The sequence below is a fragment of the Wolffia australiana genome, chromosome 14 (assembly GCF_029677425.1).
Source record: "Wolffia australiana isolate 7733 chromosome 14, ASM2967742v1".
Lineage (NCBI taxonomy): Eukaryota > Viridiplantae > Streptophyta > Magnoliopsida > Alismatales > Araceae > Wolffia > Wolffia australiana.
The window spans coordinates 176,440-203,915 of NC_135848.1; the positions used below are offsets into that span (position 1 = coordinate 176,440).

At 45.3% G+C, this 27,476-nt stretch overlaps 3 protein-coding genes across 4 annotated transcripts; 1 reads left to right on the forward strand and 2 right to left on the reverse strand.

Moving 5' to 3' along the window:
• Positions 1 to 1,053: 1,053 nt before the first annotated feature.
• SIGF (RNApolymerase sigma-subunit F) lies at positions 1,054 to 4,331 on the reverse strand. The gene is made up of 8 exons (XM_078586180.1): positions 4,232 to 4,331; positions 3,561 to 3,706; positions 3,010 to 3,128; positions 2,292 to 2,910; positions 1,981 to 2,211; positions 1,750 to 1,890; positions 1,476 to 1,673; positions 1,054 to 1,341 (listed from the first exon to the last, which is right to left on the reverse strand). Exons 1-8 carry the CDS (start codon positions 4,329 to 4,331, stop codon positions 1,054 to 1,056), a joined length of 1,842 nt encoding a protein of 613 aa, XP_078442306.1.
• On the forward strand, positions 4,244 to 25,163 carry RNL (RNAligase). Its single transcript, XM_078586047.1, has 26 exons — positions 4,244 to 4,941; positions 5,090 to 5,560; positions 5,921 to 5,971; positions 6,133 to 6,215; positions 6,352 to 6,451; positions 6,559 to 6,637; positions 14,173 to 14,296; positions 14,901 to 15,007; positions 15,410 to 15,538; positions 17,568 to 17,632; positions 17,737 to 17,901; positions 18,670 to 18,830; positions 18,913 to 18,944; positions 19,454 to 19,620; positions 20,595 to 20,674; positions 20,960 to 21,025; positions 21,097 to 21,380; positions 21,555 to 21,662; positions 22,581 to 22,678; positions 23,024 to 23,084; positions 23,485 to 23,561; positions 23,678 to 23,749; positions 23,841 to 23,917; positions 24,080 to 24,160; positions 24,250 to 24,517; positions 24,612 to 25,163. Exons 1-26 carry the CDS (start codon positions 4,330 to 4,332, stop codon positions 25,026 to 25,028), a joined length of 4,035 nt encoding a protein of 1,344 aa, XP_078442173.1. The 5' UTR covers positions 4,244 to 4,329; the 3' UTR covers positions 25,029 to 25,163.
• On the reverse strand, positions 24,978 to 27,476 carry LOC144711910 (uncharacterized). 2 transcript variants are annotated; one of them, XM_078586049.1, is made up of 7 exons: positions 26,465 to 27,476; positions 26,015 to 26,358; positions 25,661 to 25,848; positions 25,490 to 25,556; positions 25,368 to 25,402; positions 25,187 to 25,259; positions 24,978 to 25,114 (listed from the first exon to the last, which is right to left on the reverse strand). In XM_078586049.1, the coding sequence occupies exons 1-6, from the start codon at positions 27,246 to 27,248 to the stop codon at positions 25,241 to 25,243; spliced, it is 1,437 nt and encodes a 478-aa protein (XP_078442175.1). In that variant the 5' UTR covers positions 27,249 to 27,476; the 3' UTR covers positions 24,978 to 25,114; positions 25,187 to 25,240. The 2 variants fall into 2 exon arrangements, with proteins under 2 accessions (XP_078442175.1, XP_078442174.1); XM_078586048.1 differs by having other exon boundaries at positions 26,447 to 27,474.

Below are 27,476 nucleotides of genomic sequence, written 5' to 3' on the forward strand. Positions count from 1 at the left end.
AACCGTAAACCGTTGCTCAGGATATGAAGTGACATGGAAATCTCATGATTACCACGCATAACCGCCCAGACTCACTTCCTGTAAAGCTTCCATCTGGAAACACGCTCTTTTCATTCTTCTCTTGTTACTCCTACTCCATTCCGCCGCGTGAGTTCTTTTCCTCTATTTTCATCTTCTTTTCCTCAAATCCGTCACCTGAGGTGAGGGATACTACATCCGATGTAATATCTTATTTTTGCGTTCCGGGACGACTTTTTCGTCCCACACCTGTGATGTGACTTCGCATCCGCATCCCAGATCTAGCCGTCACGTCATTTTCGTCACGGATGACGTAACGTGACAGATGGACGACAATTTGCTAATCGGATGACGGACGGGGGAAAAGAAAAAAATCCAACAACAGCTGGATTCACAGAAATATCTAGTGACAGCTGCCTTGGTCGTGTTCGACGACGTAATCACAATTTTTTCCAAAAAAATTAAAAAAATCAAGGATCCGCGATCCGATCAAGAATCCATTTGATCCTATCACCCCCTCGATCAGATTGATCAGCCGTCCCCCGTCACCCACCTTCCATAACATGCTTGGAGCTTATACTATGTGTACTTGTAGAGTATGGTCTACTGATTGGGCCATCGTTCCATTCAATGGACTTCAAAAGGTCTGAAAAGGCAAACCAACCAAGAACATCTTCTTCATGAAGACTTTTCTGCCCATAGTTATAGACGAGGCAGCAATATCCAAACCAAACCTCTCTCTACCATGCGACGGATTAGATGCAGGTTTTCATTGTTCTGTACATTCAATAAGATATTACACTACCGTGCTTGTATGCGTGTGTACTGTGTACCACATTATCATCCTTCTTCGTCCATTTCATTCTCTCTCTCTCTCTCTCTGGCTCTGTAGAAGCCTAAGACCATCGACTTCAACAGAGACTAGTAGGGACGAAGTAGAGATAGAGAAGGACCTCCCCAGGCTGCTCTTTTCACCTGCATGCAGGACAAAGAACAAGTGTGAGGGGCCAGGAGCCAGAGGCCAAGGCAAGATACTTAGGCCAGCAGCTCGACGTAGGCCCTCAGGCCTTGGTTGGGGAGGTTCTCCTTGAGCTTGTCAATGGCCCGGCTCTCCAGCTGCCGGATCCTCTCCTTGGACAGGTCCAGCATCTCCCCGATCTCCGACAGTGACATGGGCTCGCCGCCGTGCATTCCGAATCGGAATTGAATTATCTGCCGCTCCCTCGCCGGCAGAACTCTAAGCAGTCCCCGGACATGGCGCCTCATCATCTGCTTAGCCACGATCAACTCCGGCGCCTCAACCTCCGGGTCAGCGGTTATCTCCTGCACACCAACAAGTTCCATTTCATCAAAACACCATAACCAGAGATGGTCCGTTTTTTCTGAATTCTGCTTAATCAAGGACCAGAGGGGGTATATTTTATTTAAAGAAGTGGTTTTTCATGTAGCTTTTGCACCTGGACGGTGATATCCTGGTCGGCCCATGCATGGTCCTGGATGGACACTGGGGATCTCGCAGAGGCCACGACCCTCTCCAGTCTCTCCTTGGTGATGCCTACCCGCCTGGCAAGCTCCTCATTGGTCGGGACGTATCCCTCTTGGAGATACAATCTCCTCGTGTGCTTGATCTTCTTCAGCAGGGCATATACGTTTTCCTGCAAATTAGAAAGCCCATAAGACGATAATTGCACCATGGAAATTGATGTAGTTTGAAGGAGAATCTCCTAATACCGGCAAACGGATAGTCCTGGAGTTTTGGAATATGGCCTTCCTGATAGACTGCCGTATCCACCAGTATGCATACGTTGGGAATCTGCACCCTGCCTTGGGCTTGAACTTCTCCAAGCTCCGCATCAGGCCCATGCTCCCTTCCTGCAATCACAGAGCAAAAGACACATTCATCATAACCATCATCAACATTATCATCATCGAATTTGCAGTTATGCAAAGAACTTTCAAAACCTGGAGCAGATCCTGAATGTTCAAGCCCTTGCCCTGATACTGCTTTGCAACGTGCACCACCAGACGGAAATTCGCGTAAATCATCCGTTCCCGGCAGCGGTTTCCAGAGTAAAGGCAGGACTGGAGTGTATGGCAGGTCATCCCCACGGCTTCAGCCCATTCGACCAGGGTAGGCTCGCGACCGAATTGAGAATGCAGATTCTGTTTCACTTCTTCCAGTCTCATGAGTTCCTGGTTTTGACACCCCATCGTTGACTCCTCCATGTTATTTATTGATCAAAATAAATTAGGAAGGATATGCTGAGACATACCTGAATTTTCTTGAACAATTCTTTTTCTTCTTTTACTGTCAGGAGTTGCCTGGTCTCGGGGGCCCAGAGGAAGAATCTAAGGGCGTCGTTAGTGTCGGCGCCTCTGCTCATCTTCCTACTGATTTCTGCAGAGATTGCAAGTGGAGTGCTAACAGTGGCAGTGTTGCTAGAGGGAGACCTTCGGCGTCTCCGTGACCGCCTCTCCAGGAGCCTTCTTGACGCTCCATCTCCTGCCTTAGAAAGCACTGTATCTCGGTCGTTGAGGCCTTGACTGGTCAAAGAGATAGCGAATTGCATGAAAATAATGGCAATGGCAGAAGTTTCGACCCAGAACAGGTCAACAATAATGGTGGCAGGAGGGACGTGAGATGCAGACCCAGAATAGCAGATGTTGTTAGCAGGAGTCGACAAGAAATGACCCTCCGCCAAGCTGGCAGCTTCTTTGGAAGCTAAAACAGCTCTTCTAGCAAGAGCAAGGACCTCCGAGGGCAATAGGGCGCGGTCAACACCATCGTCGCTTGCAGTGTTTTCTCTAGAATCAAAATTCGCGCCTGAGTTGGCCCTGTCAGAGTTTATGAACTCTGACGAGAAAGGCTTTCCTTCGTTAGAACATGGTAACCTGAGGAAAGTAGAGGAGGTACAGAAGATAATCAGTTATGCAGCAGGCAAACAGAAAGTTATGGGCGAAGAGAATAAGAACGCAGATGAGAAAACTTACGCAAATCCAACACTGGGTAGCAACCTTTCAAAGTACTCCAGATACTCGTCCAATCCTTTTTCTCCGCCCTTACACAGAAGAGTTTTCTTCCCCGAGGGTCTCGAGTCCAATGCTACGACCTAGAGATTCAAAGACACAAGTAAAAAAATGCTCAACAATGTCCCTTTATAAGACCTTTTTAAGGGCATCCGAAAGATAAATTTGGCACGATATTTAGCAGATTTTAGAGTCTCTGTCTTCATCAAAGATTGCCCAGAGATAAAAGATGCCATAGGTAATTCTAGAAAGACTCTAGAACTAATGGTATCTCCTTTCAAATTTTCTACAGCCCGGCGAAGGAAAAAAAGTTTAACAAGTTTGGTTTAGCTAGCTTAGTTCTTCCAATAAGCAAATATTCTGGTGGTTATCATAATCGTGAAGATGACGAACAAAGCAGATGAGCCACGCAGCTTATCCGGTGTCCGTCACTTCCCCCAATTAGTTAATTTTCAGGTAAACAGTCGCTCGTAATTCAAGTCATAACTCAAGAAAACGGAGAAACAGGCGAGCACCTGAGCAGTTGTTTCATCCCTGGCGATATAGGGACTGAAGTCATGTTGCTGCTCCTGTAACGCAACAGATGAATGGAAGTGGCGCACCACGGACATGATCGGTGCTGCTGGAATTGGTCGACTCGCTTGCCCATTAATGATAAGAACTGAACAAAAAGTAGAATCCACGTCAAAAGAAGTTGAACTTCACCATAAAATCGTCCAAAACAAGGCGAGTTGTACCCCAAAGAATAGTTGAAATGAGTGTCATGTAAATTCAGAAACTAAGAAAGGAGAAAAATGATAAAAACGCAGCCGATGACACGCCTAATACTCCAAGGACAGTGTACGATAGAGTCGGGTGATTTGTTGATCTTAATTTCACGGAATCGAACATCGTCGTTCAAGGGAGCTCGAACAACGACCGAGGAGGCGTAGCCGCTTCACTGTAGAGTCGTAATAGCCTGATAGACGACCGACAGTCTAGTCGCCAACTTCAAAATTCGTTCGACGAGTTCCAGCACGAGAACCCACGGCGCTCGTCCAGCGAGCCAAACCATGAGAGACAAAACCTCGCCCCGGCCAAGAGTCAGCTCATTTTTTGGGATCGATTCTACTCAACAGAGTGGGGAGATGATATCGATCTTCCGATGAACACATACGCGGGGTGTTAACATACAGGGGCGGCATACCTGGGCTGGGGGAGAAGGAGCTCTTCTTGAAGCGACCTCGCGAGACGTGAGACGTGGACGCCGCGGGGGTCGGAGGGACGAGGCTTCTTCCGGCTTCCATGGAGACGACAAGTCGGCCAAATCGCCGAGCTTCTCGCCGGCCGTCTCTCCCCGCCGGGTACGATGAGCTGCAGCCTAGAATCTCCTCCCCAGTCCCCAGACGAGAAGAGAGACAGGGAGAAACCCGCGGCCTTGGAGATAAGGTTCCGAGTCGAAGCGGTCGGACGAATCATCTTCCTCCGTCCCGTCCCGTTCAATACCGTCCTGACAACTTCGTTCCGTTCCGTCTCTACCATCCCGTCCCGTTCAATACCGTCCTGACAACTTCGTTCCGTTCCGTCTCTCCCGTCCCGTTCCGTTCCGTTCTTTCAATCGTTCCCTCTCGTGCCGTTCCGTCCCTTTGCGGAGGGCAGATGAAGAGGAGACTGAGTGGGACGAGCGGAAGACACAGTCACCCGCCGAAGGGTCTGAGCTGCCGTCCAGAGCTTGGGGAGGGTGGCGGGCCTCGCTCCGCCTCTTTGGCGGTTTGTATGACTTCTCTCCAGCCGCGGTTTCTCTGCCGTCTTCTCTCCTCTCCCCTTCCTCGCCGCCCGGTCCTCCTCCGCCTCTTCGGCTCCGCTGCCAGTCCCCGCTTCTCCCGCGCTTTCTCGGCCATGCCTTCTGGACGCCGGGTGCGATCTCGCCGCCTTCTTTCGTACCTCTCGCTCTATACATCCCGCTTTCGTAGCGGCCTTCTCTCCTTTTTTTTTTCAGTTCGATTTCTGCGTTCGTCGAGGTGGTTGAGATTGTCTACTCTTTGTCAACTCCTGTGGCGCGCAGAAGAAATCGGGCGCTTCCAAGGGAGGGATACGGCAAGCGGAAGCGCACGACGAACAGTTGGCGGCCGCAGAGGCCGTGACCAGCCAGCTCCACCAACTCGTCTTGCCGGCGACTAGTGGCCGCGGACCTAGTCCTACTCGTCCTTCTTCTTCTTCTAGGTCTGGTTCGTCTCCTTTGCTGTCTGGGCCCGTCGAGAACCGGGGGTTGAAGAAAGTGTGGGCATCCAAGTCTTATGGAACGTCGAGCGGAACTGCGGCCTTGGCGGTCGAGAAAGAATCTGGTGTTGCTGTTTCGCCGGGAAAGTGTTCTTCTGCTGAGGTTTCCGGTACCAGCAAGGAAGAGAGCAGGCTGTCGAAGCTGTTCAAAGGTCCCTTGGGGGAAAACTTCTCCGTGGATACACACACTTTTGCACGCGCTCGGATTAGAGCTACGTTCTATCCTAAATTTGAGAACGAGAAGTCGGATCAAGAGGTATCTGGCAGCCACGACTTGCTTAGACACTGATTAGAGGCTATTCTTTTATTTATGCATGACCTTGTTTGTTTTGGCTGAAAATGGTTTTCTAGTTTATTCTTTTATTTATGCACGATACTTTTTTTTGTACCTCTTCCTTGATGGTACTGGGGAATTAATCAGTTCTGTCATGAACTTCACTGTCTTCTCAACCTGTGAATTATAATCTCATCCTGGAGATTTAAATTTATCCTGGGCTGTCGGGTTTCATTTTGGGACTACTCGCTCAGAATTTGAATCTAACAATATTATTTTACATTAATTTTCACGACATGCAGTGAACTTCACATTTTTGCTAACAATGGTATTATTTTCCAGGTCAGGTCGAGGATGATAGAGTTGGTTTCTCATGGTCTGGCCACCCTAGAAGTATGTTTCGGAGTCCCTTCATAATTTGATACTCGTTATCGATAACAACAAGGAAGCTAATACCAACAATTTGATAGTCGTTATCCTTCTGCTTGGTGGAAGTTATGAGCCTATAGGTGACACCCAAAATGCTGAAGAAAACTTTTTTCTATAAATTGCAGGTATCCCTGAAACACTCTGGGTCTCTGTTTATGTATGCGGGACATAGGGGTGGAGCTTATGCAAAAAATAGCTATGGCAATATGTATGCTCATGTTTATTACCATTTCCAGCGGCAGATATATTTTTTTAAGCACTTTCTGAAAGTAATGACTGTATACAATTTTAAATGCACATGATTTTTGTGCATGACGCTATGACGAGAGTAATATCTCGTGCAGATACTCAGCCGTTGGTGTCTTTGTTCTTGGTCGGATGTTTATGGAAGCATGGGGTGGTCAGGCAAGGAAGAAGCAAGCAGAGTTCAATGAATTTCTGGAGGTTATTTAGTCATTTTTTGGTTTCCAGAAGCGTTAATTGAAGAATATTTTAGATTGAAATCCAGATTGAATTATTTTTTCTACCTCCATGACCATTATTTTTTATAGAAAAAGCACATGTGCATCTCAATGGAGCTTGTAACAGCTGTTTTAGGAGATCATGGCCAGCGACCTCTCGATGATTATGGTAGATATTTGTCCTTTAATTTTTTGAGTGCATGACTAAGCGTAACCCAACAATATAGTTGGGGTGTACTTATGTGACTTTTATTTCCTTTTTTTTTTTGACTTTTATTTCATATTGCCATCTTTGAGATCTCCAAGTTTCATTCTATTTTCTTTCAGAGTGTTTATCACCCCATCGGTTTCACTATTTCTGTTGTTTCCTGTTACTGTTTCCTCTTTCTTGATAAAAGAAGACAATATCCAAAGCTTTTTGGTGAATAGGTCCAGTGAAATTTTTTTCGACAGTATTATATTATTTCGTTAACTGCAAAATAACTATTTTTATCTACCGGTTTATTTAGGATTGTGCATTAGTTCTACCTTTCTCAAAGGGATAGAAAAGCGCAGAAGGAATGAATAAATCTCTCAACCCTCAACACCCAGTGCAGTATAACGGAATCTTTCACCGGTATCCATTGATGGGATAGCAAACTGTACAGAGGAAACAATAGAATACTTCAGTTCGGACAGAGAATTCCATATCTTTGGCTTTAATGAAATTGATATACTTTTGGCCCATGTTCTGTAGATATCTCTCAGTAATAATACCTACTTTTTGCTAATACTTTGCACAAAATCTCTCTGTTCATTCCTCTCCATAATGTTTCCTTACAATGTTTGGGGGGTTTTATTATACAGTAGTTTTTTTCAATTTATGCTAAAATGATCGACTGGTTCTTGGTGGATATGGAATCCATTTGGTGACATAATTCTTTTCTATCATTATTCCATGATATAGAAGTTTTTTATTTTACTTCTTTGCATATTTTTTTGCCAGCCTGCGACTCCTTTTTTCATCAAGAAAAAGGATGAATCACCTGAAAGTGGTGTTCGACCCAATAATGTAGATACATGAACAAGAGTTACAAGGAGGGCCAAACTGATTCCCGCACCATTCATGTCCCTCTAAACCAACTTGAAATAAAACCCGTCACTTTGCGAATGACACTGTCCGTTGACGAGTCCTCCTACAGCCTTCCACACTTTGCCTCACCCCCTGAATATTCCACCTCTGAGAGAGGCCCAAGAGGCCTCATCTGAAGTACCATCTACCTATGGAGTCTTTTGGCTGGCCTAAACTACATGAGCAAACGGGGACTCAAAGAATTGATGATAGCAGTTGATACACCAATCATGTATCAAGTCTCTGGATTGAGTTCTTGTAAGAATGCCCGAATCGAATTGTTCCAAAAGAGAATAACAGTTCCAAACTGTTAGGTCATGGAGGATACTTAGTAGGGTTTAAGCTAACTAATGGGCCCGAGGCCTTGTACTCTGTAATAGCCTAACCCTAGGAGATATTAATAAAAATAACTACTTCAGGCCCAACATGGGCCGCCTAACTTCCCACTAAGGGCCCATTAAGGGCCCATTAGTGTAGGCCCAGTAGGGCCCATATATTAGGCCCAGTAGGGCCTAATATATGTTGGGCCTGACCACAGTCAGGCCCAACTCTCCAACGGCTGAAACCCAGCCGTTGGAGAGTCCAGCTGCTTTAAAAGCTTAATCATTGCTCTGCGATTATAAATAGAGAAGAAAAAACATAAATGATGGTGTTGTCAATGGAGACAGGTATCTCCTGATGACTTCGATTGAAACCTTAAGAGGGATAGAAGCTAATATTTGAACAGTAACACTTCACTTTTCACTCCACTATCCTGGTTTTAAATACCAGGTCATGAAATATACATATTGGGCTAATAATTGGGCCCATTCGTCCATAAAGGAAATAGCTAACAAATAGCAAACATAAGGAAAGGAAATGATGGAAATATAATATAGAAACAAAGGGTGAATCAGATGGCCGACGTAGAGTGAATCAGATATTATCAGTGCAGGTCGGATCGCAAAGGGTTACAGGGACACAGGCAGTGGGTCGAGCAATGGCGGAGCACTTTCGTTTGATGTCACGGCGGGGGGGTTGGAACAGTTGGCGGTGGACGGGACAAGGGGCGTCTCAGTTAACGCAAGGGCAGAGAGATGGTCTGGTGCGGCCTTTTGATATGGAGGAGGTTCGGGCAGGTATGGCAGGGCTGAATGGCGAAGGCGCCCCAGGACCGGATGGCATACCGGTGTTTTTCTACAAGGAGTTCTGGAGGGAGGTTAAAGATGATGTGTTCGCCACATTGGGGGAGCTCAGGAACCCTCAAGCTAATATGTAAAGGATAAACAAATCCTTCTTATTCTTACTACGGAAGCGGCAAGGAGCAGAGAATGTAGGCGATTACCGGCCCAAATTGTTATCCCACTCCATATATCTTATTGTGGCAAAGGTACTGGCTAATCGACTACAAGGGGTACTTGGGGACTTGGTTGGGCCGTTCCAGTCTGCTTTTGTTCCGGGGAGGCAGCTTGTTGACTGTGCAGTCCTGGCAGGGGAGATTATTACTTCGTGGAAGAAGAATGGGACCAAGGTGTTCATGTGGAAGGTTGATTTTGCGAAGGCATATGATTCTTTGGATTGGCGGTTCCTATGGGCAGCGTTACGAAGGAGGGGGTTCCCGGAGGAATGGATCAAATGGGTGAAGCGATGCGTGACGTCTCAGTCGTTTGCCGTGTTGGTAAATGGACGCCCAGATTGGGGGTGGATCAGACCGCAGAGAGGACTCAGACAAGGGTGTCCACTAGCGCCAATGCTTTTTGTTCTGGCAGCTGATGTACTAGCCATAAGTACTTCTTTGGTATGTGGAAGGGGTTGTATTAAAGGTTTTCAGGCGCCGAGCCAGCCATTGGGCATCCCTTTGTTACAATATGCCGATGATACACTATTCTTCATCGAGGGATCAATAGAGGAGGCCAAGAATTTGGCGGCACTCTTGCGGGTGTTCGCATATTGTTCGGGACTGCACATCAACAGAGGAAAATCGGAATTTGTGGGTTTCGGCCTTTCGACGGAGGAGGAGACACAGTGTGCCAGTGCGCTTGAAATGCCGGTGGGTTCACTGCCTATGACATACCTGGGGCTACCCCTGTCTGTTGATAGCCTACAACAAGCATACTGGCAACCAGTGGTGGAGAAGGTGGAGAGACGGTTGGAGGGGTGGAAGCAAAGAGTCCTGTCGCGAGGGGGGAGACTAGTGCTGCTGCGATTGGTATTATCAGCAATTCCAACGTTTTATCTATCCGTGTTTAAAATCCCGGTGGGTGTTGTGAAACGCCTGAGCGGGATCATGCGGAGATTTTTTTGGAAGGGGGCAAATGCGGGGGAAGGACGTGTCATGGCGCTGGTTTCATGGAATGACATCTGCACGCCAACTAAACAGGGGGGACTTGGGGTGCCTGACCTAAATACACTAAATGTGGCATTTTTGACGAAATGGGTTAGACGGATTGTGGGACCGGAGGATGATTTGATTAAGGAGGTGGTGAGGGACATACGGATCCAATTTGGATTGGGAGAAGTTGATGCGTAATGTGAGAGGGGAGTCGGCTTTTTGGAGAGGGCTGAGGAAGGTATGGCTAGTGGTCAAGGAGTTTTTCCGGGCCCAATTGGGGAATGGCGCCGGCTTCAGGTTTTGGACGGACAATTGGTCGTCTCATGGACGACTCTGTGATCTGTTCCCTCGCCTCTATTCCCTTGCCCGTCACCGGCATGCCTTGGTGGAAGAGTGTTGGGATGGAGTGTGGTGTCCAACTTTTGCGGCCATCTTATCTAGTCAACGGGTGGAGGATTCTTAAGCCTAAAGCAAACTCTGAGCAACTGGAGGCCAATGGAGGGGACGACAGATGGGTGGGTATGGGCATCGGGTCCGTTCTCCAGCCGAGGTGTTTACCAGATTTTGAGACCACTCCACTATGAGTACCCAATCATCTTAAGGGCATGTCGCTCAATCTGGAGGCAAAAGATTCCCTTAAAGGTTAGGGTGTTTGTATGGTTGCTCGCCAGGAAGCGGACAATGACCTGTGTGAGACGGCGAAGGTTCTTTCCGGCTGAATCCTCATTATGCCTTGTGTGTACGGAAGAGGAAGAGGAGTGCGAGCACCTGTTCTTCCATTGTCGGCTTGCTCGGGCGCTATGGGATAGCCAGGGGCTGGCAGAGGTTACGTCGAGCTCGCAGCTATGGGCCACACTGCTGCGGCGCAAGCAGGGGACTGACAAGGAGCGGGGGCTGAGATTCGCGGTGCTTTGGGCAATATGGTCTCACCGCAACGAGGTCGTTTTCAAGGGGGCCGCAATGTCGGTGGAAAGGGCAAATAATGATGTAGAGAGACTGGTTTTTTGTTGTTTGGTCCTGGATGAGGTGGTGGATTGGGGCGGAAGGATGGGATTATGCTTTTTGGCCTAGACCCGTCCACATCCATGTGTACGGAGGGTCACCAAGTTGGGTGATCTTCTATATTTTTCAAAAAAAAAATAAAAAAATATAGAAATAAATAGGAAACGGGAGTAGTCCGGCTAACACTCCCCCTCAAGCTTGTTGGTAGATGTTCTGTATTCCCAGCTTGGAATGCAGTCGATGGAATACTCCTCCTGCAACCCCTTTCGTAAGTAGATCCGCCACGTGATGAGTTGACTGAATGTACTTCAATTGAATCACTTTGGCATTGATCTTTTCTCGAATAAAGTGTCAGTTTATCTCGACATGCTTGGTTTTATCATGTTGAACTGGATTGTCGGCAATATCACTAGTTGATGTACTGTCACAATACGATGATGTGGGACGTCGAGTGATACTGTAAGATCTTGTAGAATACCTCTAATCTGTGGAACTTCACAAATTCCCTTAGCAACTGCTCTAAATTCGGCTGCAGCACTGGATCGTGCTACCATCTTTTGCTTCTTCTTCGCCAGGTGATTAAACTACCTCTGAGAAATGTACAATATCCAGTGGTTGATCCATGATCCAAGACAGATACACCATAGTCTGCATCAGTATAAGCCTCTAGTGTTAGTTGTCCACCCATCTGAAACACCAAACCAGGTCCAGCAGTGCCTTTCAAATAAGCAAGTACATAAAATGCTGCCTGCAAATGGGGTTCTCTGGGATGATCATAAATTGATTTAAAAGTCCCAGAGCAAATGCGATATCTGGTCTGGAATGTTGAAGATATATCAGTTTATCAGTTTTCCAGAATCAACATGATACGAACCTTGATCTAGGTTCGTATCGGGAGGAGCTTGGAGGGCGATGCGAGATAGACGTTCCCGGGGTAGGAGAGTTGAAACGGGAATGAAGAGAGAGGTCGAACAGATGGGGACAGGGATCGACCGAGGACGAGCAGCCTGATGACGCGGTGAAGGGTTCACGATCGCTGGGACAGGGATCGCCGGATGACTAGAAGGGAACCGAACGGCAGGGGTAGGGATCGGATTGGAGGGGAGCCGGCTGAAGATCCGGTGAGACGATCGTGGAGGTAGGGGATCGGTGGACGGTCAAGGGGATGAGACCGAGACGAGGAGGATCGAGATAGTGAGCCAAGAAAACAAACTTACCTTCATTCTTGACTGCCCTTCTCAATGGAGGGCTACACCTATTTATAAGGAACGTAAGCAATCTACCCTAAACATCAAATTACTAAAATGCCCCTAGTGGGCTAAATTCCTAAGATACCCTTTGGGGGTAGAGGATCGTATCACAACACGGGCAGCTTCCTCACATAATCCAATCTTCAAATTTGCGTTGATGGGCACCAAAGACAGTTTGTAATTGGTCATACCAGTTTCCGCCAAAATATCAAGTATATATTTTCTTTGAGAGACGAAGATACCACTGCGGGAATAGGCAATCTCAATTCCCAGAAAATAACGTCACAATCCCAAGGATTTGATGTCTAAGGTTTGGGAAAGTTTCTGACCCCGAATGAAAATTTCTTTTTTTTTGAAATATAAAAGGGATAAACACCCGACGAATCGGTGAACCTCCCATCGGGACCTTACAGTCCCTTCACCATCAATCCGATCCTATTCCAAATCTCCCCTCACCTCCTGTCACCTGCGAGAGCCATGCCTCCTTAAATCCCTCCGCTTCATATACATCTCCCCATCTGTAGAAGTCATTCTTCCCTGCACCTCATTTCTGTGCAACCAGATGGCCCACAACACTGCCAAAGCTCGGCCACCTTATTCATGTCCTCTGCCTTAGCAATTCTGGACTGAGTCCCAGAAAGCCTCTTCAGATGTCACCTTCACCCTTGATATTGCCTGGCTGGCCCAAATCCTGCGGGCAAATGATCACTCAAAAAAGAGATGGTTGCAATCTTTGTCCACATTTGAGCGTAGCATACATTGCGAGGATACACTGCAAGGATGCCATATGAATCTGCGTGCCCGGAGTAACACTTCACTTCGTGCTAGCATCCATCCAAAAATCCTCCCCTTCAATGGGACTCTTTGTCGCCATATGAATCTGCATGCCCAGAATAATGACCTGTCTTCCTCTCGCTCCTCCCGGAGCTTCGCGTAGGCCTTCTGGACCGAGAAGGGGCCATATGTTCATGCCCAGCTGTCTCGCTCTCTACCAATCTGTTTTAACTGGAGTAGGGATTGTTGCATGTCCATGAGTTCAGACACCCGCTGGTCCGATAGGGTACCATGTATGATCGGGTTCCGCATTCCATCCCAACAGTCTCGGACCCAGGCGCTTTGATTCCGTGTGAGTGCGCAGAGTCGTGTTAGTGCGTGTGTGGTTCGAGTCTGAGAGGAGTCTTCACTTTGACTTGGCATGAGACAATTCTTCCCTTGCGTCCGGGTGTTTTTTGATGCCAAAACTAGGAGATGGCTCCATTTTTAGATACCGGTTGTCTAGAGGCATCCTACAGGCAGAGTTTCCGTGACGTTTTGCGTTGCACTGAAACCTCATGCCACAATCAAAGAATGTCGGGATGGTGCATGGAACAGACACCTTAACAGAATGTGTTATGAGCACAAAGGGTGAGGAAGACCGTTCTCATCTCTTCTTTACATGTCAGCTTGCACAGGTGATGTGGGCATTGCAGCAGATCCCATGGGTGGATGGCTCTTGTGATAAAGCCTTCTCAGATTTTGTCAGGGAAGTCAGATCCAGGAGAAAGATGAAATATAGAAGACTTCTCCTGGTGCTATGGCCGATCTGGCCACACCACAATGAGGCGGTGCATAAGGGGAGGATGGCCTCAATGGACAATATTCTTCATAATGTGGAGTCTCTTGTGGCTTATTGGTTTGGAAGGCGGTGAACCGGGGAACCAGTTTGGTCGTTGTCTTTATCAACTGTTCGTCTATCTCAATAGCTTCAGGTTGATCACCGATCTCAGTTATCTTCCTTCTTTTCAAAAAGAAAGAAACTAGATCTAGTGTGATCTAGTCCTCATGGACCACATTTTGAGTATTTTCCATTGGAAAAGAATGTTGATGTTCTTTTGGTTTTTCTCACTGGGGCTAGAGGAACTATGGGTAAAATAAGGTATCTGCTGACACTGTTGCGTGTCTATTATGCTTATTTTGTTCATGTTGCGCTTTGTAATTTTGTTTTTTTTATTATCATTTCATCATGTTCTAACTGTGTTTATGTTATGTAGTTGTGGTGACGGCCGTTACGGAGCTGGGTAGTGGTAAACCAACGTTTTATTCCACTCCTGATGTCCTTGCCTTCTGCAGAAAGTGGCGGTTACCTACAAACCATATTTGGTTATTCTCCACAAGGTTATTTTTTTATCTTTTCACAGCCGACTAGATATATTCAGAATATTCACTAGATTTTACGCAATACCTCTCTATAGTGTTTAGCTTAAGTTGGATCTGCCGCATAGATTCAAGCTAATTGTGTGGATTTATCATTGTCGATAGGTCAGAAACGCTTTTGGATGCAACATTTTAAATCTTTGGGTTAGAACTATGTGGATGTTGGTCATGATGCAGCTTAGATTAAAGGTTCTGTATGTACCTTTAAGGTTGGCATACGTTCAATACTGTACTGATTGAGATTTTATACTGTACTGATTGACTCCAAAATGATCCTAGGATTTCCTCAGCTGTATTTTCAAAAAGTAATCATTGTTTCCATTCGGACACTACAGAATTGATATCACACAGTAGCAACCTTTCTTTCCAAAGGATCATACAAGATCAGCCTTCTAGTGCAGACGTAATTGTTGTGAAGTGATTGACTGCATTACTTGACCATATTACTCGCTGAGTTTATGGTGGCTGTTTATTTTACCTTGTAATAATTTTCTACTCCATTGTTATTCAAAAAAAAAAAATTTCTACTCCATCAGCAATAGTCTTATGATTTTTCTTCTTGTAGGAAATCGGTCACTTCTTTCTTTGCTGCTTACGATGCCTTGTGCGAAGAAGGAACTGCCACACCAGTGTGTCAGGCTTTAGATGAAGTTGCAGAGATATCTGTCCCAGGTTTGCATTAAACCTAAACTTACGACCTCATCATAGCTTGTTGACAATGTTTAGTCTCCACCCTGTAGCTTACTGTTGGATATAGTTGTGTTCTAATGTTAGGATGGAATAACTTTTCCTTTTTTAACTCACAGGCTGAATTTTAACCCATTGACTTTGTAATCTTTGTATTGTATGTAGATTGTGTCAAACTAATAATAGATAGTGCTAGCAGGGTCCCACACCCCTCTCCCTTGTTCCATTCACTTCCACAAGAATGCTTGAATGAATGACTTTCCTTCACTGCAGTGGCTTTCTTCTTCTCGGATTTTTGTTTTTAAATCATTGATAGGGAAAATTTTACGAAAGAGGAAAATCCTTTCTTTTGTAGCCTTGACATTTTGATTTTGGTTGTTTTTTCAGGATCAAAGGATCATGTGAAGGTCCAAGGCGAAATATTAGAAGGTCTTGTTGCTCGAATTGTCAGTCCAGACAGTGCAAAACACATGAACGAAGTTTTGAAAGAGTTTCCCACTGTTCCTTATGAACAGGGTATAGTTTACAAGTCTGATTTCTAGTTGATTAATCGATATATGTGCTTATTTGCCAAATCTGGGAATCATATATGTGCTTTTGGATTTCTTCAAACGTCCTGCATAGCCTACTGACTGTACCCTTATGCTTATCCGTCTCACTTTTCATGAGACTAATATTTAATGAATGCTATGAATCCATTAACTTGTTTTGAGTTTGTAAGCGTGACTTTGTAATTGGGTAATTCATATGACTCGGGATTCTCAATGTCATTAAGGAGACACATAACTTAGTTGATAAAGCTCATGTCCTCAGAGATCAGTCTTATGGATATTTGAAGGGATGGAGACCTGAATTCCAAAATGTAAGAGCTCAACTTCAACAGTGACGATAAATTATACTCTGAATATTAGACAATTTGTTACGATCCCATGCAGTAGATACCTAAGAAAGAAGAAGAAATGGGGGTGAGAGCAAGGAAAATATGCCGAGAGAATCTGCCTTAGATCTGATTGCCTTTCTTATGATACGATCCGCTCCCGTATCTATGTGCGTCATCCTTGGCCCATCCAACATGACGGCGGACCGGCCCAGCAGGGCCCAATACCAGACCCTGAAGAGGGCATTTCCAAGACGAGGAAGATACTTGCGACCAATCGTAAGTAATCTCTACGAATTCTCGTCCAAAGTCCCCCTTCGCTCATCGCCCTCCCTTGCAGAAGATCACCCCTGCAGCAAGGAGTCGCCCTGAGCTCGTGGCATGCACCATTCCGTCAACCCCGGCGTGTCAACCCCGTAGGCCGTTTACCTTCCCTGTTCTCTCTTCTCCCCGAGTTCTCTCACAGTTCTAATTGTACAACTCTTCTCTCGAACACAATTTCATCTTTCAATTTACAAGTGGATTGAAGTTACAAGGGTGGTTCGTAACATCTTAGCACAAGATTCATGTGCTAAGGAGCATACCCGCCCCCATCTTAGATGGAAAACGCGTTACCAAAAAGGAAACTTAGAAAATCTGCCGCCTGGAGGAGCATCAGGGTGCTCTTCTTCACTGGAAGGGGGACAGCAGGGCAATCAGAGCTGAGGAGCGGTGACTGAATGAGCTGATCAGAGTACTCCAAGAAGGCGGGACAGACTTGGTGTAGGAGTCTGCACTTGGCCTGGCTTCTGGGAGTAGCTATTGCCTGATGGGAGGCCTTATCGGCAAGGGCAGGACTTCTCCGTGGACTGGATCGGAGGCAGGATTCAAGAGTCCGCAAGTGCAGCCAAGATCGGAGTCAAGATTCACTTAGAATGTATATCATCACACCACTTGGAGTTTGGTGTGATGATATCGTCCTTTGCTTTCTTTGGCTGATTTGGTTCTATGGAAAGTGCATGATGATTCAAGTACAGAATAAATAAATTTGCCTGGAATTAGGGTACAAAATAACGATATTCAAAGCTCAGCACGTGCAGCCAAGGAAACTGCAATGAATGGTGACTCTAAAAACTGAAGCAATGCTCAAGATTTTGCCTGTTCCTTATGCATTCTTTGCAAGAATATACGAGAATAAACTGAAGAGAAAAACCAAGCAATTACAAAGGTGTGTGAGCAGACACTGGCACAGTGATGTAGTCGTTGTGATTGTGGACTACTGTGTTGTGTTTGTACTCAGTTTGTTATGTTCCTTATTCCCCTTATCCACTTAATGCTTATGCTAATCTATTGGAATTCTAGTCCTTCCTGCTTCTTCATCTCTATGGAGTTTGACGATCTAATCTGATGGTCCCTTTGGAGACATCCAATAACGATATAATCTGATGAAAGTTCGCTTAATTTATTGTTTCAAAAAAATAGTTCACTTAATTTACTATGAATGTGCTAACCATTTGATAGTATTATTTATCTCCTTTTGAAAGATGATTTCACGTCAATTATGCTGGATATATCGATCATGTCCAGCATGATTCATTTCGCTTTTCAATTTTGAATTGCCAAGTCGGAGAGATTGAAATTCGAGTGGATTTACTAGTCATCTTAAAAAAAAATTATATTTTTTCCCAGCTGGCGACAATTTCGGCCCCACGTTGCGTGAAGTGTGTGCCGCCAACCGATCGGATGAGAAGGATGTGAGCTGAATAGTCAGAATTTTTTAAGATAATAACCTTTTCTTTTTGTATTGTCCGCATCATTTCCTTTTTCATGTCCTACAATTGCCTGCATCTATTTTCAGCAAATACGGTCGCTTCTCCAAAATTTGGGCTCTGACATGTGCCCAGACCATGTAGATTGGTTTGGGTTTGGAGACATGGCTTCCCATTCACGAAATGCTGATCGGTCAGTGTTGACTAAGTTTTTGCAAGCCCGTCCTGCCGATTTTTCGACAACAAAGTTACAGGTATAGCATCCTGTTGTGTATTTGATAACTTATTTCTCAAGGTACGATCGAAGTATGGAAGTTCATTTTCTTCCGTTCATCTGGGACCCATACATTCACCGACTTTTACAGTTTGACTAGAACATTTTATAGATATCTGTTTGTAATTGGGTAGTTTCCGTGGCCACTCTATGATTCTTTAATATTTGAAAAGTTCCTAGACTCTGGAATTGTAGTGCATACATTTTCCTATGAATCGTTGGATGGATTATCTCTTGGGAAGGTTTCATCACCTCAGAGTTGAATTTTTCCTTGACGCCAAGTCAATAATACCAGATACATCATTCCTTCGTGCCGTCTGCCTCTATTGAGCTGTTCTAGAGTTCCCGTCAATACAAACGGTAACTGCTCGAATGAATCTCCACTGGCTTTCAGGCGCCTAGTCTGTCTTGAAGCACATGAATCAAAATATTCCTGTGGGATAGATTTTGGGTAATATAGTGTGAAAAAGAGTCCCGGCTGCTTTAACTGCAGACAATCAGAGCCGTAAGGGTTATTTACTTTTTTATGGTAAAATGTCTTTGTTGCATTAAAGACTCCATGAAGTTACAACGGTTCATATTGGGCTTCGAGATATTCTATGAGTTTAATTCTTCATATCTTCATCACATTTTATAATTATTTCCCTTTTGCTTGTGCTTTTATATTGTTTTTTTATTCTTTCACTATGGTTAAGGATTTATGGCATTTGAACTGAAAGCATTGTGTTCGATGTTTCTACTTGAATAGGAGATGATTAGTTTGATGAGACAGAGACACTTCCAAGTGGCTTTCAAGTGTTATTACAATTTTCACAAGATAGATTCGTTGTCGGCCGATAATCTTGATTTTAAGATGGTTATTCATGTGCACAGCGATTCAGTTTTTCGGAGATATCAACAGGAAATGAGGTCTTTCCCTCCCTATAATTACTTTTTATTATCTATCCTTGTTCCCTTATTTAAAAATTTGGTAAATTTTCTCACATTTCAGGCGAAATCCGGGACTGTGGCCACTATATAGGGGTAAGGTGCATGATGTCATTTACGTTAGCCTTGTGTTTTTTGGCAAGTGTTATGTCATCATGGTATTCTCCTGAAGGGTTATTTTCCTTAATATGTGTAGATTCTAATTGAAGAAACAGCTGGCTAAGCAGTTATTTGACTAGTTTATCATCCAAGTTCATTGATCTTGGAATGGTGTATTTATCTGCTTAATTATATTTTTGTGAAAGAAACATGTTTCTAATTATTCTGTCAAACATTAGAATGAAGTAGGAACTCTTTCGAGAACATCTGCAGTGAACAATGTGGGCCACAAAAAAGAATGATGCTTACAAATTTATTACTTCTCAAAGTTCATTTCAATGTAATAGAAAGATGCAGGGTTTTGTTTGACCGCCAACTTATCTCATCGGGGCAGTGTGTGTGTCTGCATTCAGTTTATCCTGATACATTTTGCTGGGGTTTCATGATGCCGATTCTATGTGGCGTGTCCTGTTAATTTGCTGAATGTCTTCAAATATCTCTGGCAGGTTTTTTCGTTGATGTTAACATATTCAAGGGGAAAGAAAGCACATCAGAACTTGATAGTAATGATGGTTCTTCACCGGATAAAACATGCAGTGGTTCAGTCATGTCAGAAAGTTTAGCTGACGAAGACACCAATCTGATGATCAAGTTGAAGTTTCTTACGTACAAGGTATCCTTTATTTTGTCATATAGCTTGGATGCATTCCTCAATGACGTCGGTGTATCTGAGACAGACCTTATGGAGGTTAGTATTAGGGAAGAGAGATAAAGGGGAAGGGTAGAAGTTCCCTGGTTTAGAGGGTAAAACAGGAATGGTCAGAGGAGAGGTTGAATAGAGGAAGGGATCGACCAGGGCCAAGCCGTCTGGAGACGGGATGAAGTAGAGACATTCATGAGGGAGGGGGATCGCAGAGGGAAGATGGGACTTTAACATGGGTGAGAGGAGACACAGGGGGCTTCAAATTCATGATACCTCTTGGCTGCCTTCCTAGAGTGCGAGATGCCCCATTTAAAGCAAATACATAAAGGTCAGATGACCAAAGTGCGCTTAGTGAGCTATCACGATGAAACTAACTCTAGATAGGATGGAGAGCATATCATTATCATGTTAATGTCTGCCAAAATAGTCTTTTTTCTCATTTTTTATGTTTGTTTATAGTTTGTTTGCTCGGAATTAAGTGCAGACAATATAAACTTCTTTCTCAAGACTTGAGAATACAAAAGCAAGAACTGAAACTGCTGTTTCTGTTTCAAGAATAAATATTAAAAAAAATTATCAACTTTCATGAATCAGCGTCTATAGGAATCACAGTTGGGGGATCTTTTGTTACCGTTATGAAATATCATATCGTTCAAAACCTTATTATTAATAAGTGTCTTTATTTGGGGCACCTTTGCTGCCGCTGTGAAATATCCTGCTCTTGAAATTTTTGACGTCAATTTAGTTAGTATTTATGAGTCATTCACATTTAATCTTGCGCTTCTGTGATTTTTTTCTGTTGTAATTCTCAAAGAACTTCACAGCTGTGTTCGCATTTTGATCTATTCTCTACTCGGGGTTAAAAAGAACTTTGACGATATTGCTAGGCTTTTTAAGTACTTATTCTCATTTATTCTTTTGTCAATTAATTGTTTGTTGCGCAGATACGCACGTTTTTAATTCGTAATGGATTGTCAATACTCTTTAAAGATGGCCCGGCTGCATATAAGACTTATTATTTGAGGTACGCTCATTAAACACATACGTCCATCAGTGCGTAGTAAATATGGGAACGGTGGCTAAGGTCTATTTGTTGGTGGAAACCCATTCCATATCAGTAACGCATGTTTTAATTCCTTAATTGTGTCTCTCCAGGATTTAGTCGTCTCTTGGATACAAGTTGCTGCCCCCATAGGGCTCGCAGAACCTTGTTAATTTCAACTATTTTTAATTTGATGATAGTTGCTTTCTTTTTAATTTTAGATTCACTGGAACTGTTCTAATTTGGAGCATCTGACTACTTGAGTAGGCAAATGAAGAATTGGGGTACGTCGACTCAGAAACAGAAGGATCTCTCCCGAATGCTGGATGAATGGTAGTTGTTTCTCGTTGTTGTCTCCTCAACCTACTCCCACGTAATGACCATTCTAAGTTTTCAACTTTTAGGGCTGTTTATATCCGGAGGAAATGTGGTCATAAGCAGCTTCCATCATCTACATATTTGTCCGAAGCTGAGCCTTTTCTTGAACAATATGCAAAGCGAAGCAAACAGAACCAGGCCCTTATAGGCTCTGCTGGTAATTTGGTGAGAACTGAGGACTTCCTTGCTGTTCTTGACGCTGACAGAGATGAAGAGGGCGACCTTGTTCGTGGGGATGATTCAACCCCCCCTCCCACAACCGTGTTAGACAAGGTTCCTCAGAAAGAGGGGCTTATTGTTTTCTTTCCGGGTAAATTTGATAAGTAATCCTCTAAATATTGTGATATTCTCTCTTTTTGTCGTCCTTTATCCACAGCTTACCTTTGTTAGGCCGTTGAAGTTAAGAATCTTAAATTATCTCTTTCGTCTTTTTTTCGCTTATGTTCTCAGCTCAATAATTTCGTGAAATATTTTTTCCCTTCAGGTATACCGGGATGTGCAAAGTCTGCTTTATGTAGGGAGATACTAAACTCACCAGGTTTGCTTGGGGATGAACGCCCAGTGCACAGCCTGATGGGAGACATGATCAAAGGTGTTTAGATAAACCCAAAGTGTCGTATTGGAAGTTTTATGCCTACGTATTTCGCTGGTTATAGAAGCCGTTACTTTGAGATGAATAGATTTTATGCCAGTAGCCTTAAAGCTAAGAATACAAAATACGAAATGATACTTTGTGATTTTGGCATTTTGGTCTTTAAGTCTCCGTTTAAAAGTAGTCACTGACGAGCCGTGACGATCTTCCATAGAGCTCTTAAGATTGAGATATCTATAAAGAACTTGCATTTGTTGCATACCTTTCTACGCTCTTCATATCCTCTGATGCTTTGTGTTTTTTTCGCTTTGGGCAATGGGGATTATGATCGTCAGGTACTTTTTAATCCCTGACGCCATTTTTTTGTTTTATTACAAGGGCTTCCTCACTTCGTATAACAGGGATGGAATCAAGTTAGAGTTCGTAGTTTCCTTCCAAAAAAAAAAGTTAAGAGTTCGTGGTAATGCTAGGACTACTTAGTGAGGGCATAGAAATACTGAAGAAGATAAGTTATTGTGAAAAGTTACTCTCGAAGTTAATGATATTTGTGTTTACTTTATTATATTTATTTTACGTAATTCCCTCTCATGAGGCTGATCATACTTTCTTGAATAGAGTTGTTAGCTAATATCCTTAATCCTTTCCTGCTTCATTCTTCAATCTCTTATTTGGGCATATGCTATTCGTTTTTCATTAGATTTGCTATCTCAGTGCTCTCTAGAGTTCATAGAATGCTATTGGTTCATGCGCATCACACGTGACATAAATCATAAACCCACTCAAAATTTCTGCCAAATATACCGCCTATGTTTTGTGCTCCAATTGAAATTAAGGGTGTAGTAATTAATGCCTTGAACGGGATAGAAGTTTCGTCTACTTAACGGTAATCCACTCTATGTCAATTTTCATTGTCTCCAGGGAGATACTGGCAAAAAGTTGCGGATGAGCGCAAGAAAAGGCCATTCACTGTAACTCTTGCGGATAAGAATGCGCCGAATGAAGAGGTCTGGAAGCAGGTAATCCCTTTTTAACGATGTGATTCGTTATTGGTTAATTTTAATAAATCTTCTGAGTTCGAGTTTGTGAAGTATTTTATCAGCCCTTTCATGCTAGTCTCTGTACTGAATGTTGGACTTCACAACTTGAGAATGTGTCTATGAACTCTCACTGACATAAACGCCATTTTATCTGCCTTGAGAAAATATTTAATCCGCCTAAGCGTTCTTCCATGCTCATTTTAGAAGTCCCTGTGTTTAAATTAATACCCAGTAGAAACTGTTTCGAATGAAATGTCAGCATATTTTTTTCTTTCATTTTGTACTCTGGTGTTTGGTGACGGCATATTTCTGTTTGTCATTCAGATTGAGGATATGTGCATATACACCAAAGCTTCGGCCGTACCAGTCATCCCTGATTCTGAAGGTTAATCTTGTACTTTGTTTTGTTCTTTTCATTTGAAAGCGTAGAGATGATATTTTTCCTCATTATGTCTGGCCTCTGCCTCGAAGGATACTGAAACATAAATTTTAAGCTGATTTTCGACTGTGATAAAAGACCTTTTGATCATATATTTTACCGATGTTAAAGTGATTTTTGGGACAAGTTCAAGCTGTTCCGTGGTATTTCTAAGCAGATTTCTTTCTTCCCGAGGCTTGCGAAATAGTTTATTTAGCTAAATAAAAACCTTAAACGGGCATTTACGGAATGATGCTTTGCTTGTTCGTGGACTTCATTATATGCTTGACTGCCGACCTTGTCATAAGAACTCGTTTCGCTGTTACGTAGGGATTCCTTTTCTCAAAACTCTAGGTACTGCTTGCAGGAACGGACACGAACCCTTTTTCCCTCGATGCATTGGCTGTATTCATGTTGCGCGTTCTCCAACGAGTCAATCATCCGGTATCTAGGAATAAGTATTTCATTTATGATTCAATTTTGAACGCAAAAGAAAACAATGAGGTTATCGCTTCTTTTGTCCATGCACCGGGAGGTCTTGATCTTATATTATTCTTCAGGGAAATCTGGACAAAGCATCACCCAATGCCGGCTATGTTCTACTAATGTTCTATAAGCTATACGAAGGCAAGGTACGGTTTTGCCTGCGTCGAAGGAGATCACTTTAAACTTCACGGCGAATTCATCCGGGAAAACTTTTTTACATTCTTTGCTTTGATTCAGAGTCGCAGGGAATTCGAGAGTGAACTGATTGAACGCTTCGGCTCTTTGGTCAGGATGCCTTTGCTCAAGCCCGAGAGGTATTCGCAAATATATTGCTCTCACCTACATATTTTGTGCACAAACAAACAACTCCCTTATTTCGACATCATCCACAAATAAGCAGACTCTCCTCTTCCTTAAAAAAGAGGAACGATTTCCCAAAACCAATTCTCAGTTATCATGATCACGTCATTATCCAGGGACCCTTTACCGGATGCCGTCAAGTCTATCATAGAAGAAGGCTTGGCTCTTTACAGGCTCCACACCAACAAGCACGGCAGGTAGGCGGTGTGCTTCTAATTAAAAATCGATGATGCTTCTCCACCTTGTCATTGTCTTGCTCATTCATTCAATGACTGTCATCGTGAAGGTTGGAACCGTCCAAGGGGGCGTACGCCAAGGAATGGAGCCAATGGGAGAAGCGCCTGCGCGAGATCATGCTGCAGAATGCCGATCATCTCAACACAATTCAGGTCCCATTCGAGTATGCGGTGGAGCAAGTGGCGGAGCAGCTGAAAGCGGCGGCCAGGGGCGAGTTCCGGCCACCGCCGGGCGGCGTCGAGAAGAGGAAATTCGGGTCGATCGTCTACGTCGCCGTCGCCCTGCCCCCCGCCGACGTCACCGCGGCCCTCAGCAAGGTAGGAGGCACCCATCAGAGCATGGTACCCATTTGTTCTTTCGCTCCCCTCCCTCCAGTCGTCGTGAACTGAGCTCGGCGGCGGAGTGGTTCAGGTGGCAGAGGCGGACGAGCAGGCGCGGAGGTGGCTGGCGGCGACGGACTTGTCGGCGCTGAGCAGGGCCCATCTTACACTGGCTCACAAGAGGAGCCACGGCGTGGCGGCGGTGGCCGGCTACGGCGTGTTCGCCGGGCGGCAGGTGCCAGTGGAGCTGACGGCGCTGCTGCTGTCGGACAACCTGGCGGCATTGGAGGCGGCGGCGGGGGCGGCGGGGGCGGCGGCGGACGACGAGGGCGGGGCCGGGGAGAAGGTGGCGTCCATGAACGAGTGGCCGCACGTCACGGTGTGGATCGGGCCGGGCGCCTCCGCCAAGAACGCCAACTCGCTGCCGCTACTCGTCTCCCAAGGCAAGGCCCAGCGCGTTGACATTCGGCCCCCGCTCACCCTCCTCGGCACCGTCCAGTTTTACTGATGAAACCCACGAGCACTTCACATCATTCAGCGATGTCATGAGACGAGACGTTCATGGAATCAACAGAGCAGCGATGCTGGTTTTCACTGTAGAGACTGATTTTCTTTAATAATAGTAAGACCCACTATCAAGACTCGTCTTTAACTCACAAGGCGTACCTCCTGAAATGCCCCCTCCAAGACGCTTGCAGACAGACGGTTCCAAGTTCCAATTCATGATGCATATTTCTTCCTGAAATTTCAGCGTTTTTAGTCAGTGAATACGGTCATGATTCAAGAGTCGGGGGAAAAGTGGAAATTTGTTTTTTGGATTCGGAGAATTTGGAAAAAGATGTTTTGCCTTGTCATGTTCCTCCACTTGTCCTTCAGATCGACCTGCTCCAATAATGAGAGAAAATTTCTCTCGTCAGTTGCCAAGTTTTCTGCTCTTTAATTAGAAAAGAAACTTTATGGAAACTTGACCTCGGTCCTGTCTGTAAATAATTCTGGATGGCGTTGCAAGATGAATTTCCACACCCCTGTGCCGTACCTTCATGAAAGGAGAAATGGGTCACCCGAATGATAACGCTCCCCCGTACGAAACCAAAAAAAATCATGTTTTTGGTATTTTGGTTCGGATGGGTTTTCGCATACTTCTCCACTGCCGTTCTCAAGGATTCCTCTTCTTCGGCAGGCCATTTCTTGATCTTTCTCCTCCTCACGAACTTCCCATCATTATGCCTCTTTAGCAGAGGAACTCTCCCAAGCCTAGGCGATGCCAACTGGAGTCTTCTTAAAGAACACGACGTTTTTCCAGATATCTCCTCTTCTGAATCATCACTCTGCAATAAAAGATGTCCTTCAGTGACACATGAATACGGCGGATGAAACCGTTAAAGGAAGACGGCTGAAGCACTTCCATGAACACTTCCTTTAACGGATAAAACCCATTCACGGGAGCAAGCTGTATTTCTTTGAAAATCTCAACTCGGGTCAGAAGGTGATCACCTCAACTGTGCCAGCTGTCGGATTACGTTCCGGGAGACGAGGCCGCGGCGCCTCTGCATTCTGCCTATCGCCTCGGTTGTTCTCTTCGGCCATTATATTAGCAAGTGTCTCTCTGGCATGGCTATCAACGTAAGGGCAGCCCGCATTCGGAATAGCCAGGTTTTCACTCTTCCCCATCGCCGTGGCCTGAACATCCCTAGCTTTTTGCAGAGCTTCGGGAAGAGGGTCCCTCACCACCCTCTCCAGATCAACGCAGCTCGACTTCAGCGCTTCCTTTCCCGCCTCAACTTCCTTGGAAGGAAGCAGTTGGTACCCTGGCGCCTTACCTCTGCCATGCGCAACTCCTGTCAAAATCAGACAATTCTAGTCGCGATCAGACAGAGAGCAAAAAAACGACTCAAACGCAACATTAAGAGAAAAAATTCCCCCGACCCCTTTCAACGGGCATACTTTCACCAGCATCATCTGCAGCTGCAAGATGAACCTGCTTGGCATCGTCGCGATTGGCAAAGGCGCTCGGTGCAGCAGGCTTATGAGGTTGAGGACGAGACTTCGTGGCGACCTCCACAGACCCATTTTGCTCTCCGTTTTTTCCTCCCACTCTTGTCTCGGCCGAGAGACTCTGAAATTGGTTGAGATCTCCAGCAGCACAGCGACGGGCCATCCGCTCAAGCAGGGGAGGACCCGTCTGCTGGAAAACTAGTCTCAGATAATTTCCCAGCGCCTTTGCCGCTTCTTGGGCTGTCTCCTCTCTCAGAACGCGACCCGTCCATTCATCGTCGCCGATCGCCTCTTCGACCAGCTTCTTCCGTTCCCGCAGGTCCCCTCCTTGAAGCCCACTCGCCTTAGAACGCTCCAAGTCCGACACCCAGTTGTTCCATATCCCTTCAGCCATCGTTCTGAATTCGTACACGCCCAGGCCCGCGGCCCTCAGCGACGACGCGGTCAACTCGTCGGCCACTGCGCCGCAGGCCAGCGTCTGGGCCCGGTACGTCGCGGTCGCGCCGAGTGGTCGTTCGAGCTCCTCGAGCGAGTTCAGACACATGAGAGTGCTCTCGGAGAAGCGGCGAGCGGCGAGGTCGGACGAGAGGAGCCTGAGGAGGAGGACCCGCCTGAGCTCGGGGTCGATAGACGGCGGCTTCGCGAGGCGAAAGAGGACTTCTTTGGCGAACCAGTCTTCGAGGGGCTGACGGAGGACCGATTCAGAGATCCAAGAGGCTTCATCGCCGCCCATTATCCACCTTGGGAAGCTGGGTCGGCCCCGTCTCCGGGGTTCTTGATCGCCTGCCTGCAGACCGGAGGGACTGCGGCGGAGAGCGCGCGGGGACGACGAGCGCGAATCCCACGTTCAAACTTCAAACCTCGCGCTAGTGATCGACGATCCTTGATCGAACTACCACGGTAGGGATCGGATCGACTTTTTGAACGGCAGATCGAGAGCAATCCGGTCCGATCTTGAATC

Bases quoted from the DNA above. Each gene is read 5' to 3' on its own strand.
- LOC144711910 (XM_078586048.1), bottom strand. From the start codon at position 27,248: ATGGGCGGCGATGAAGCCTCTTGGATCTCTGAATCGGTCCTCCGTCAG. The intron at 26,359-26,446 runs GTCGGGGGAATT...TGATTTTGACAG, and splicing joins AAGTATGCCCGTTGAAAGGG to GAGTTGCGCATGGCAGAGGT. The intron at 25,557-25,660 runs GTATGCGAAAAC...CCTTTCATGAAG, and splicing joins TTGAGAACGGCAGTGGAGAA to GTACGGCACAGGGGTGTGGA.
- RNL (XM_078586047.1), top strand. From the start codon at position 4,330: ATGGAGACGACAAGTCGGCCAAATCGCCGAGCTTCTCGCCGGCCGTCT. The intron at 6,452-6,558 runs GTTATTTAGTCA...TATTTTTTATAG, and splicing joins AGTTCAATGAATTTCTGGAG to AAAAAGCACATGTGCATCTC. The intron at 21,381-21,554 runs GTAAATTTGATA...TTTTCCCTTCAG, and splicing joins GCTTATTGTTTTCTTTCCGG to GTATACCGGGATGTGCAAAG.
- SIGF (XM_078586180.1), bottom strand. From the start codon at position 4,331: ATGGAAGCCGGAAGAAGCCTCGTCCCTCCGACCCCCGCGGCGTCCACG. The intron at 2,911-3,009 runs GTAAGTTTTCTC...TACTTTCCTCAG, and splicing joins CTACCCAGTGTTGGATTTGC to GTTACCATGTTCTAACGAAG. The intron at 1,342-1,475 runs GTGCAAAAGCTA...GTTGGTGTGCAG, and splicing joins ACCAGGATATCACCGTCCAG to GAGATAACCGCTGACCCGGA.